Here is a 13,249-nt window from a genome sequence, read left to right as displayed (position 1 = left end):
AGGACCTGGGAGTGCTGGTGGACACCAAGTTAAGCATGAGGCAGCAATGTGGCCTTGTGGCCAAGAAGGCCAATGGTATCCTGGGGTGCATCAGGAAGAGTGTTGCCAGCAGGTCAAGGGAGGTGATCCTCCCCCTCTACTCAGCCCTGCTGAGGCCACATCTGGAGTTCTGTGTCCAGTTGTGGGCTCCCCAGTACAAGAGGGATGTGTCACTACTGGAGCAAGTCCAGTGGAGGGCTACAAAGATGATTAGGGGACTGGAACATCTCTCTTTTGAGGAAAGGCTGAGAGAGCTGGGCCTGTTCAGCCTGGAGAAGAGAAGGCTGAAAGGGGATCTTATTAACGTGTATAAGTATCTGAAGGGAGGGTGTCAAGAAGATGGGACCAGACTCTTTTCAGTGGTGCCCAGAGACAGGACGCGAGGCAACGGGCACAAACTGAAACGCAGACAGTTCCATCTGAACATGAGGAAATACTTTTTCACTGTGAGGGTGACCGAGCACTGGAAGAGGTTTCCCAGAGAGGTTGTGGAGTCTCCTTCTCTGGAGATATTCAAAACCCGCCCGGATGCAATCCTGCACAATGTGCTCTAGGTGACCCTGCTTGAGCAGGGGGGTTGGACTAGATGATTTCCAGAGGTCCCTTCCAACCTCAGTGATTCTGTGATTCTGTGATCAGCAAACTCCCCCAGTACCCTTGGGTGCATGCCTTCTGCTCCCACAGATGTTTCTGTCCAGTCTCCTTCAATGACCCCTACCTTGATCTTCCTCTGTGGTGGGAAGTGCTTGTCTTGCACAGACTCTCTTAGTAGTTTTGGGAACCTAGGAGGCTTGAAAGCAAACTGGCCAGGGAAACCTGAAGAGAAGGAGACATTGATAACTTTAATCCTTCCATGTCCCTTAGCACTAGGCCCCTCAGCATGGACCAGTGGATCAACACTTTCCTTAGCCTTTTTTTCATTGCCAAGGTATTGCAGAAGCTCTTCTAGTTGTCCTTTATATCCGTCACTAGCTCAAATTTGAGCTGAACTTTGGCTTTCCTATTTCCACCTGTGCACACCAAAACAATATCACAGTATTCATCCAGGGTAAAACTTCCCCGCTTCCATCTTCTGCGCACTTTCTTTCTGTGCCTGAGCACCATGAGGTTGTCCTTGTCCATCCATGCTGGCCTTCTCCAGGTCTGTTTTTCTTCACATCACAAAGGAAGGCTCCTGTGCCTTGAAGACCCAGTCCTTGAAGATCCACCATCTGTCATGGCCCCATGTCCTCCATGGCCATCTCCCACGGGACAGTGCCAAGCAGAGGCTTGAACAAGCCAAAGTTTGCTCTCTGGCTGTAGTGCTGCTATTTGTCTTTCTGCCTTCTCTCCTGATTTGTTTCTCCTCCATCCCACAGCCACTGCAGCGATGGCTGCCTCAGCCTTCACATCCCCAGTCCATTTTTCCCAGTTTGTCTGTGAATAACAAGCCAGGCAGAGCATCTCCCCTAGGAGGGTCAGGGCCCTGAGGGCACTAATAGGCCTCAATTGCCCTGATCAGCCCCACATGGGACCTGCCCTCACACACCCTCTGCCCCTTGCTCTGAGGCCACCACTTAAGCTCTATCCAGGGCCGTCAGCCCTGTCCTGACCTATGTTGTAGGTGTACCTGTCTCCAGACCTGTCGTTGTCTTTGTTTTATGCTGCTCCGGAGGGGCCTCCCTGGATAGACCCTGGACCTGGCTGGTCCCCTCACTGCCCCTGGGGCTGTCAATGGACCCAGTCACCAGCACCCTGCTCTGCTCACCCAGCTCAGGTGCAGTAGGACTGCACCTCTCGCTGAGGGCACTGCCTGTGCTGGGGGCACCTCAGTTCCCAGCTCATCCCCCTTCATGATGCAGCCCCATTCTGCCTACGCCCTGGCAGGAGTACGGAGGATTTCTAGCTGAGCAAATGGGAGTATTAACTTTCTCCTGAGCTGAACTGCTTGTGGGACACCATAGACTGTGCTGAGCGTATCTGGGGGGGGGGGATGGGGGGTGGGGAGGAACGCTGTTGCCTAAACAAAGGGTGCGGGAGCCACTTTTGATATCGAAGGTACCTCTTGCAGTGTCTAGCTGCCACTCCAGAAGAGTGTTTTTTTCCCAGGATATATCTGCCAGTGCTGAGAAGATGCCTTGGACACCTCTGGTCCTTTTGAATGGCCGTAGACATTTGGCAAATGAATCATGCCAAAGCAGAAACCTCTTGTAGACCCCTGACTTGAAGGGTGTGAAACTTGCGTTTAACCCAATTCACTGCCATTTTTTGAGAACACAGAATTTTTTTCAAGAGTCATGTTCTCTCTGTCTATACCTAAATTACCCACTTCTCCAGCTGACCTGTGGCTCCCTGGACAATTGGGGCCAAGTGGGTCACACCCATAGATCTCTGGGAAAATTTGGCCCGGTCCACCCCATGCACTTTTCATCCCAGGTCTTCTCTGGCCCATTTCTTGCCAGACAGCAAGTGGGCCCATGATGGTTAGCTCAGATATGACAACTGCCCTGTGCGCGGGGATGCTTAGGGGAGATTAATCCCACCCATCGTGTGGCTGCACTCTAAACCTCTACAGTCAAGAAGGAAACAGGGGGAATATGATTACACCCTTCTTTCTCTATATTGGTCGTGGCTTCTATTAGTGTGAGAAAATACCACCTCTATTCAGACTTGGACTATGGACTGCTTGGAAGCAGTCATCGAGCCTATAACATGAAGAAATCCCAGTAGGGATGAAACGAAAACTTTGTCTGCTGTATTTATTTGTTCTTTTTCCATTGGCCAAAGAAAATTGTAGAGAAGAAAAAATGTAAGATAAACAACTTTTACTTTTTTTTTTTTTGCAACCAGGCAATTCCCCAAGGTTAATTTTGGACCAAGCTTAGTTGTCATTTACTGTGGAAAGATATATTTAAGATATATTTCTCTTTAATATATGTCTATTGAATTATTTTATTTTAAATACACTCTCTTCCTTTCTATAAAAAAGAAGAAAAAAAAGATGCTGTCTAGAAATTAACAGCATACATATACCAGTGGAAACAGGAGCGTTCAAATGATGTGCTTATATTTAACAACGCCAATCTTTTTTTTTTGCCTCAAATCTTTTTTTTTTTTTTTTTTCCCAATGGATCCACATCTTGCAAATACTATCCGTACTTCTATAACAATATTTTCCATTTGTGGAAAGAAAATTGTATCATCTGCACCAATGTACATGCGTACTTGTTTGGGAGATGTTGGGGGATTCATTTGACACAGATCAGGACTTCACAGGACAGTAGCAGGATTTCAGGGCTGGGGTGGTGAGCACGTTGAGGGAAGAGGTGATGTGAGGCCTAATGGGTTCAGTTCTGGGAGAGGCAATGGGGGATGGTTGTGAAGGGCCCAGGGTGGGGGCAAATGTTTTATTATAGGGGAATCTGTGCCATGCACAGCATGTTATGGGGTGGTTCCTGGTCTGGGTCAGAGGGCCTGTGCAGCACCATGCACAAAGGGGCACCCAGTATCAGTGCACCCTCTGGGACCCCAGGGCTATGGGCAAGGACCCCAGAACTGGCTGGAGCTGTTACCCCTCCATGTTCTTTGCCCTTGGACCCTGGGCCCTGTCTGTCAATGGGGAGGAAAGCTTTGCTCCCGGTAAGGACCTGAAAGGGGCGTGAGTTTGACGCTGAGCCTCCTGATCTCAGTGAACTCACGATATGAGGTTGGTGGTGTCTGTTCAGGGACCATCTTCCCTCCAGATTTCCCTGCCTGATCCATTTCTCGGAGATCCTCTGTTCTTGCCTCTGAGCTGGAAGGTTTCTGACCTTTGAATTCATGCTTCTCTTGTCTTCAGGACAAGAGAAGAGAGGAGGCACCAGCCCCATGAGCATGGCACAGGCACATTCCATCTTCATAGCTTGCAAGACAGAGGCTGGACAAGGAGGCAGACCTTGGGCAAGAGACTAGCTGGTTTGGTGGGGTGTGATGGTTGTGGATTTCCTTTCCAAAAGAGACTGTACTTTTTTATTTTTTCCTTTGTTCAAGATGAAAGGGCTCTGGCTATGGGGTGAGACATTCTTTAAGGATGGATGTAAGGTCAGATCATCCAAAAACCTTTGCCATGGAGGTTCACTGCACTGGTGACTTCTCCTTCCAAAGAGCTTCTGTCTTCCAGGAGGCATTAAACCTGCCCTGTGTGAAAGGTCTCCTCTGCCCTTAATGCAGGTGGGGGCAGTTAGGGTGGAGGTCCAATGCAAACAGACAGCATACAGGAGGTGGAAGCAAGGAGAAGCTACAAAGGAGGAACTGAGAAACATGGCCTGGGCATGGAGAGATGGTGTCAGGAAAGCCAAAGCTCAAAGCTGAGACTTGCAAAGGATGTCAAGGACATCCCTTGACACTAGTGAAGGGCTGAAGAATGAAAGAGCTGACCCACTGCTGAATGGAGTGGGTGACTTAGTGACAGCAGACACACAGAAGGCTGAGGAACTCCTCTGTGTTTCCTGAAAAGGTTCAAGGAGGAGAATTGCCAGTGGTGGATGAGGATTGAGTCAGAGATTCCTTGTGAGAACTCAGCCTCTGAAAGCCATGGGACCCAACAAGCTGCATCCAAGCGTACTGAGGGAAGTCACCAATGCCCTTACGGTCTCTGTCATTTTTGAGAGATGAGGGCAGGCATACCCAATGACTGGAGGAAAGCAAAATTTGAACTCGTCTTCAGAACAGGCCATTCTTTTAATTATTCTTGTAATAATCCAAGGAACAACAGGCTGGTCAGCCTCACTTCAGTGCCTCAGTAAATCATGGAGTGAGTCCTCTTGAAACACATTTGTGAGCACATGGAAAAGAATGTGACTGGTAATAGTCAGCATGGGTTTCCCAAGTTTAACTAACTCTTGCCTCATCAATTTTGTTACTTTCTAGGGTAAAACAGCTGGATTATTGGAAGAGGGAAGAGCAGTGGATGTCACTCGCCTTGTCTTTAACAAGGCTTTCCACATGATCTCTCAAGTCAGGATATGATGGTCTAGATGGGTGGGCAACCAGAAGAATAACACTGGTTGGATGACTGGGCCCATAGTAGAGTGTTTGATGGGTCATACTCTGCCTGAGGACCCTTAACAGGTGTAGTCCTTCAGGGGTCTATCCTGAGATCTTTCCTGTTTTACATCTTTATCACTCACCTGGAGGATGTATGCAAAGGAGAACAAACTGGGTGGGTAGCAGCCAATATGTTCAAAGACAGGGCAGCCATCAAGAGGGACCTCAAAAGTCTCAGCAAACAGGTAGCATGAAAATGCATGAAATTCAACAGATGCCAAATCCTGCCTCTGGGAGCTAAAAACCTGTTGCAACAACAAAGTCTGGGGACAGATTACAGGGAGCAGCAATGGCCACCTGCTCCCAAAGGGATGGACTGCTGGGAGCCAAGTGTGATAACATGGTTGACAGGGCAGGAGCTCCACCAGTCTGGGCCCAGCCCCACCATACACAAGCAAGGTGAGTGGGGAAGACCCGGGAATGGTAGCCAAGTTCAACCAAGACTCCAGATCATCAGGCAAGTTCTTGGTGACAAGGCAGGTCCGAGGTCAAACCGGGAACACAAGTCACCAAATCAAGATCAGGTCCAGTGACGGCAGCCAAAGCCCCATAATTGCAGAGCAGGTCCATAGAGATGAGGCATGTCCAAGGTCAAGCTGGAAAGTCAGGCCATGAGTCAGAGTCTGAATCAACAGGGCCCATGGCCAGGAACAGGCACACCTGTAACACAGCTGCAGAGAGGCACACCTGCAGTGTAGCTCAAGATGGGACTGAAGATTCAGAACTGAGCTTAAATGGGCTCCTGGGCCTTTGAGAGGCCATGTATGTGGAGGCCCCTGGTGAGTCTGGTCAAGGCCATGAAGGCCTGTTATTGGCCGCAGGGCCCTGACAACAGCCTGGCCAGGAACAGCTCTGCAGAAAAGGGCCTGGGGATCCTGCTGCACAGCCAAGTGAACGTAAGCCAGCAGTGTGCCCCAGCAGTGAGAAAGACCAGCAGCCTCCTGGGCTGTGTGCACAGGGGCATGGCCAGCAGATCAAGGCGAGTGATCACCCCCCACACACCCCCATTACTCAGTGCTCATTAGACCATATCAGGAGTGCCACGTCCAGTGTTGGGTCCTAAATAAAGGAAAGACAACAACTTACTGGAGCCAATTCAGTACAAGGCCATCAGGATGCTCAGAAAGCTGCTGCACAAAATTCTGTGTCCATGGAGCCAGCCACTCCTGCCTTCCAGCCAGGGCAGAGGCCATGGAGACTCCAACAGGACTGAGAGGAATCCTGCCCTGTGGCACCCGTTGGTGCAACAATAGGAGCAAAGGAGGTCTCTGAGAACCTCTGAGGCAAGAGAGACGGACAGAACCCAGGAGGAAGTATCAGTAGCTCTGCTCCCTTCACTCTCTTGCACACCAGGCCCCTGAGCCTCAGGGAGAGGTTTGGGGGACCTCTCCCTTAAGGGGAAGGAGCCTGGCACCCGAGGGGGATTCACCCATTCTGCCAGGGCAAGTCTCCATGGCTGGGAGAAATGCCAGGGGCTGGGTCTCTTCCTCCCTATGGACTATTGCAGGAGGTTGGAGGGACCAGCTCAGGCCATCAGGGTTCTCTAAATCTGAGTGAGTCAGTGAACAGAAAGTCATCTGCAGAGAGGTGAGGGGAATCCCATTCATGGGATCTCTCCTGGCTTTGCGTCATGACTTTGGAGGAGTCCTGATGATTGCCCGGCCTCACTTTCCCTTTCAAAGGAGCATGTCCCAGAGTTTGAGTAACCAGAGTTATGGGGAAAGCTGTATGCCAGAAGTGTTTGCAAAGTTTCTAGCAGTTCAGAGGTTTCAGTCTCTTTTGAGGGTCAATTATGTATTGCTCACTCTCTGCAGTCCTTGGGGAGAGACGAGCTGCAGCAGGAATCTCCAGAGACTTGTTAGTAGTATAAACCCCAGGACACTCTGGAGAGCAAGGGGCATTCAGCTGCTGCTGGAGACTCCCTATAGGAGCTGCTGAAGGAAGACAGAAAGCGCAGAGCAATGCTTGATTCCTGGATCAGGGTTTGCAGAGAGCTCAGGGAAGAGAAGGACATGCTGGAGAAGAGGCAGAGAATGAGATCCCTCACCTTGATCATCATTTCCTGGCACCATCAGCGCAGAGGTCATCACCTCATCCTGAGGACTGCAGGTTTGTGTTGTGCCTTCTGAGTCATGTCTGTTCCTTTTTAGCCGGTGAGGCTTTGCCTGGTGGCATCTATGAGCGCGAAAGGTAGTGGGCATATCCCTTCCCGGCTGTCTTCTACTCCAGCTCCCTCTTCCTTCCACACATTTCTTCTGATGCCCTTGTTAGCTGAGTGGAGTCCTGGGGAGCTTGCTGGTGGGTGCAGAGTTAGAGTTTGTGCCTTTGCTGGCCCTGAGCCATCCCAGAGCCCTGTTGAGGGGCACCCCCATCTCACCTGGGAGGTAGGATCCGGGTAGAGGACTGTGCTTCTCAGGCAGGGACTTTCCCTGGCCGTGCACACAGCCATGTCCTGGGCATTCACCACAAACAGGAGGGGAGCAATGCTCCTTCCCAATCTCACCCACCACTCACCATGGAGACACCCACCCCTTCTCCTAGCAATGCTGCTCAGAGAGCCCTGCGAGCACAGCTGGCAGTGCTGAGGTCCAGCTGCTGGACTGTGCCATGAGGCAGCCCCAAAGCCCTCTGAAACCATTGCTGAGGGGGGAACTACACAAGGCAAATAATCTTCCCTGTCCCCTACTCTTCTGCTCTTCTCAAAAATCTCTCTTCCTCATACTGGCCAGTCAGCTCAGGTGTCCATCTCCTCTCACATCTAGCTCACTTTTCTCTCTGAAGCCTATGTGAAGGCTCTCTGAGAGCCCTCTCAGGTGGTCCTGCTGCATGGAGCCATGGATGTCAACTGCTCACACTGTCAAAGGAAGTGCACAGCCCATTCCTTCCCAAACAATTGTTTCAGATGGCACAGATAAGCCATTTGGCTGAATCTCCTCTTTGGAGGAGAAAGGCATCTGGTATGATGCGCTCACATAAAGGGATTTTCTTGCCTGGTCGGGACTGAGCTTGCTATTTGGAATAACTTCAGGTGCAGGAGAGACACTGTCACAGTGTGAGAGTATGCCTTCCCTCCTATACCTCCACCCCAAGAAGGAAATGAGCACCTCTGTGGGGCAGCTCACCTCTGTGGTTCTCCTAGGAGGCCCTTCTCTTTAGATGCACGGTTTAACTCTCTGGAAGAACCTAGTTCTCTCCTTTTGCTAGTTATGGAGGTCATTAAGGGAATACAAATGCAGTCAAAGAAGTTTCAGAGTCGTGTTTTCTCTGACAGAAACTTTCTTCATGATTATTCTATACAAGGAATAAATAAATAAACAAAGGCTCTTTCTCATAGGTGTCCTTGCTGGCAAAGAGGAGTGAGGGAGCTGAGGTGCTACATGGAGAAAGGGGAATGGGAGAATTGCACATCGTCAATGGATTTTGTCCTGCTGGGAATCGGGAATGTCCCCTCGCTCCAGACACCACTCTTCATCCTCTTGTTTATGATCTACTTGGTAACAATGGTTGGGAACATCCTCATTGTTGTGTTGGTGGTGGCAGACTGGCACCTGCACACCCCCATGTACTTCTTCCTCAGCAATCTCTCATCGTTGGAGATCTGCTACAGCTCCACCATCCTACCCCAGCTGCTGGTCAGCTTCCTGACTGGGGACAGGACCATCGCTGCTCAGGGCTGTATTGTACAATTCTATTTTTTTGCCTCTTTTGTGGTTACCGAGTGTTACCTGCTGGCAGTCATGTCCTATGATCGGTACTTGGCCGTATGCCAGCCTCTGCTCTATGCAAGCCTCATGACCTGGAAGGTCTCTCTACAGCTGGCAGCTGGGTCTTGGCTAGTGGGATTGCTAATCTCTACAGTAGTCATTTCTTTCATATCTGAGTTGAAGTTCTGTGGCCCCAAGGCAATTGACCACTTCTTCTGTGATTTTAAACCATTGCTGGAGCTCGCCTGCAGTGATACCAGTATGCTTACACTAGTAACTTTCCTGAGGTCCAGCTGCTGGGCTGGGGTTTGCAGGGAGGCAGCCCCAGAGCCCTCAGGAACCACCGCTGAGGAGGCAAAGATGTCAAGCACATGATCCTCCCTGTCCTTTTCCCTTCATCCCCGCACGAAATCGCTCTGATGTTTCCTCTTTGATTCACACGTATCCTCTTCCTTTCATTCAAATTTTCCATTTTTTTCTCTTACCCTTCTACAGTTTAGAAAAATGTGGTTTCAAACTTCCTCTCACGTAGTCCCACAGCCCAATCTCTTTTTCATCGAAAGCAGTAACTCCTAACTTGCCCTTTGTCAATGGAAGAAACAGGCCTGTTCTGGGGGAGAATCACCTTGTACTAAAGCAAGGTTTTCAGAGAGGTGAGTCCACTCACCATCTGTAGGTCATGCACTCCTCCTTAGAGAAAGAGTTTGTTTTGGTAGAGTCTGTCTTGTTTGCTCTGACAGAGGTTTTTCTTGACGGAGAGCAAAGGACCTCTGTCCTGGACATTTGTTGTGGGTCCTACTTGGACAATCCAAGGATGTGGAAAAGCAGAATGTATAAATGGGAGCACATTCACATTCTCTTTTTAGTCCACAGTGTCAAATAGGCATCTCCACGGAGTAACTCACCTCCATTGTCAAAAGGGCTCACCTAGGAGCCTGGAAGATACTGAATCCCACCCCTCACTAAGCAGGGAACCAACAAGGCAATATGATGATATCCAAAAAATATATTTTGTAGGTTTTGATCTTTGTTGTTTGATTTGTGTGTTTGGTTTTTTTTAGATGACATCAATGTTCTTCACAATTTTTCTTGAAAGTAAGTACAAAAACACATCTTCTGTCCCATAGCTCCCCATCCTGGCAAGAGGAGAAAAGAGTAAAAGCAGCAAAAGAAGCTACATGGAGAAAGAGGAGTGGGACAATCGGACCTCACTAAAGGAGTTTCTCCTGCTGGGAATGGGGAATGTCCCCTCACTTCAGACACCACTTTTCCTCCTCTCACTGATCATCTATTTGGTAACAATGGTGGGGAACATCCTTATTGTTGTGGTGGTGGTGGCAGATCAGCATCTGCACACCCCCATGTACTTCTTCTTGGGAAATCTGTCCTCCTTGGAGACCTGCTACAGCTCCACCATCCTGCCCGAGCTGCTGGCCAGCTTCCTGACTGGGGACGGGACCATCTCTGCTTATGGCTGTATGGCTCAGTTCTATTTCTTTGGCCTTTTTGTAACTACAGTTACACTGCTGACCATGATGGCCTACGATCGGTACTTGGCCATATGCCAACCCCTGCTCTATGCAAGCCTCATGAGCTGGAAGGTGTGTCTCCAGATGGCAGCTGGGTCTTGGCTAGGGGGACTGCTAATTTCTGTACTAATTACCTCTTTCATATCTCACCAGAGGTTCTGTGGCCCCAAGGCAATTGACCACTTCTGTGATTTTACAGCATTGATGGAGCTCTCCTGCAGTGACACCACAGCACTCATACCAGTTGCTCTAATAATGTCTTTCCTGGATTTAGTCTTCCCCTTCCTGTTCACGCTGGCCTCCTATGTGTGCATCATAGCTGCCATCCTGAGGATCCCGTCCAGTGTGGGCAGGCAGAAGGCCTTCTCCACCTGCTCCTCTCACCTCACTGTTGTCAATGTTTTCTATGGCACCCTCATCATTGTCTACATGCTGCCCAGAACCCCCCAGCTGAGGCAGCTCAACAAAGTGTTCTCCTTTTCCTACACTGTCCTCACACCTCTGGTCAATCCCCTCATCTACAGCCTGCGGAACAGGGAGGTCAGGGAGGCCCTGAGGAAAGCACTCAGGAAAGCTCTAGTCTGCACCCAGAACTCATAGCAGTTGTGCGCTATTGCATATAAAACACTGCTGGTTCTGCAAGGTAGTAGAATCAGCACAGGTAATACGTTGAGTAGAAGTTATCCCTTCAGAAGAACATGGCACTGAGAATATTTTTTAGAAAGCAGAAAGGAAGAGAGTACAGATTTACTTCAGCAATTAAATGCATGGTTTAGAAAAGAATGGAAATAATGTCCCTTTTTTGGTGCTTCCTTTCCAGACAATAAAGTTGTGTTGCTGTATGTGGGAAATGGTGCAATGCTGTTATTTTCTTTCCCTGTGGTGACAGGGGATTCATCTGGGGTGAACTGTGAGCTGAATAGGGAAGGGGATGGGGAGTGGCAGTACTTTCCTGACTGCAGGTTCCTCAGATGGGAGCCATCTCCCTCTGCTGTGAACATTTCCAGGGTAGAGGTCGGTGCTCAGCCCACAGCCCTCGTTACTCTAATGCCCAATGGAAATGCACATACTGGTAGAGTTTCCCAAACACATGCTGGTGTCTCCTGTCACTTGTGACAGCCTTGAGTCTCCCAGACATCAGAGAGTTTCTGGCAGATAGTGAGGGGAAATAGTGAAGGGACCTGCTGGGACTGGTGCTGTAAATGGATGCTGTGGGCAAACCTCAGGGTATCTGAAAGGGCCCTCAATACCATGCATGGGCAAGAGTACTCATGCCTCCAGGCAGGGACTTCAGTGCCAGCCTGACTGTGATTCAGCCCATCCTGACCACAATGGGCACATGCAGAGTCCCTTCTAAGTGCCTCTTTTTGGAAAAAGCGGTTGATGCCTGTGGTGGGGAGAACCAGGTGCTAAAGGCCACCTTTGCCCTGGCCTCTGGAGGAGAGCAGTGAAGGACAGAGAAGGCAAATCTGCTTATCCAAGGGCTGAAGGCACTGGAGTGGGTAGTATCCTGGGTTGCTTTAGGAAGAGCATTGCCAGCAGGTCGAGGGAGGTGATCCTCCCCCTTTACTCAGCCCTGGTGAGGCTGCATCTGGAGTACTGTGTCCAGTGCTGGGCTTCCCAATATGAGAGACATGGAGCTACTGGAGAGAGTCCAGCGAAGGGCCACTAAGATGATGAAGGGACTGGAGCATCTCTCCTATGAGGAAAGGCTGAGAGAGCTGGGCCTGTTTAGCCTAGAGAAGAGAAGACTGAGAGGGGATCTTACCAATGTGTATAAATATCTGAAGGGAGTGTGTCAAGAGGATGGGGCCAGACTTTTTTCAGTGGTGCCCAGGAATAGGACGAGAGGCAACAGGTACAAACTGAAATACAGGAAGTTCCATCTGAACATAAGGAAAGACTTCTTTACTGTGAAAGTAACAGAGCCCTGGAAAAGGTTGCCCAGAGAGGCTGTGGAGTCTCCATCCTTGGAGACATTCAGAAGGTGTCTGGGCAGGGTCCTGGGCAACATATTTTAGGTGACCCTGTGTGAGCAGGAGGGTTGAACTAGATGATCTCCAGAGGTGCCTTCTAGCCTCAGCCATTTTGTGATTCCATGATTCTGAGAGGGGAGGAGAGGGGAGAGGCACGTGAGAGGGAGCTGCAGGGGAAGGTGTCAGGGCTGGGCTGTAGGTAGTGAGGTCACTTGTGCTGCAGGACGCTGATTGGTGAGGAGCAGCAGGCTGGCATGGTGAGGTGCTCAAGTGAAGGGTGAGGGGCAGCCCAGGAGGGCAGAGAGGTTGTGGGAGGGTCAAGAAAGAGGCAAGTGAAGACAGCCGAGGCTTGTCTGCCCTTCACACTATCATCCCTTGCTGCTAGCCCATGTGGGCACCAAAGGCACTGCCCAGGGAGACTTGCAAAGCATCAAGAAGGACTGCTAGGCTCTGGAGGTGATGATCAGGTGACCTGGGGGCCCAAGCAGTTTTCTCTTTGATCCTGCTGGTGAGGGCAAAGGGCTTGAGGAGGTGGGGACAGATCCTGTGGGTCAACAACTGTTGCACAGCTGGTGTTGGCAACAGGACTTTGTTTTTTTATGACCATGGGGCCCTCTTTGCTTGGAAGAGATTGGGTCAGCCTGAACAAGCAGGGCAGAAGCATCTTTGCTGACCGCCTGGCAAACCTGGTAAGGAGATTGTTATGCTGGGAATGACCAGAGGGAGAGGATGACCAACAGTCAGCAAAGCCACAGCAATGAGCACACTGACCAGTGTGTCCAGGAGAGAGCTCTGGGAGCCAGGACACAGCCTAGGAACCCACTGCCTCCACCAGCAGAACAGACATAAAATGCAGTCTGTCCTTCTCCTCGAGAGATAAGCCAGAGGAGCCACTTCCACACCCAGATGATCTGAGAGCAGGACTGCAGGTGGCCAG

At 50.2% G+C, this 13,249-nt stretch overlaps 1 protein-coding gene across 1 annotated transcript; it reads left to right on the top strand.

Annotated features, from left to right (window-relative positions):
* The first annotated feature begins 9,985 nt into the window (after positions 1–9,985).
* Positions 9,986–10,936, top strand: LOC112961843 (olfactory receptor 10A7-like). The gene has a single exon (XM_026057435.1). It carries the CDS (start codon positions 9,986–9,988, stop codon positions 10,934–10,936), a length of 951 nt encoding a protein of 316 aa, XP_025913220.1.
* The last annotated feature ends 2,313 nt before the right edge of the window (positions 10,937–13,249 follow it).

This window comes from Apteryx rowi, unplaced genomic scaffold (genome assembly GCF_003343035.1).
Source record: "Apteryx rowi isolate R43461 unplaced genomic scaffold, aptRow1 scaffold_1396, whole genome shotgun sequence".
Taxonomy (NCBI): domain Eukaryota; kingdom Metazoa; phylum Chordata; class Aves; order Apterygiformes; family Apterygidae; genus Apteryx; species Apteryx rowi.
Note: the sequence above shows the minus strand (reverse complement) of the source record. Positions and strands in the feature narration are given on the sequence as shown.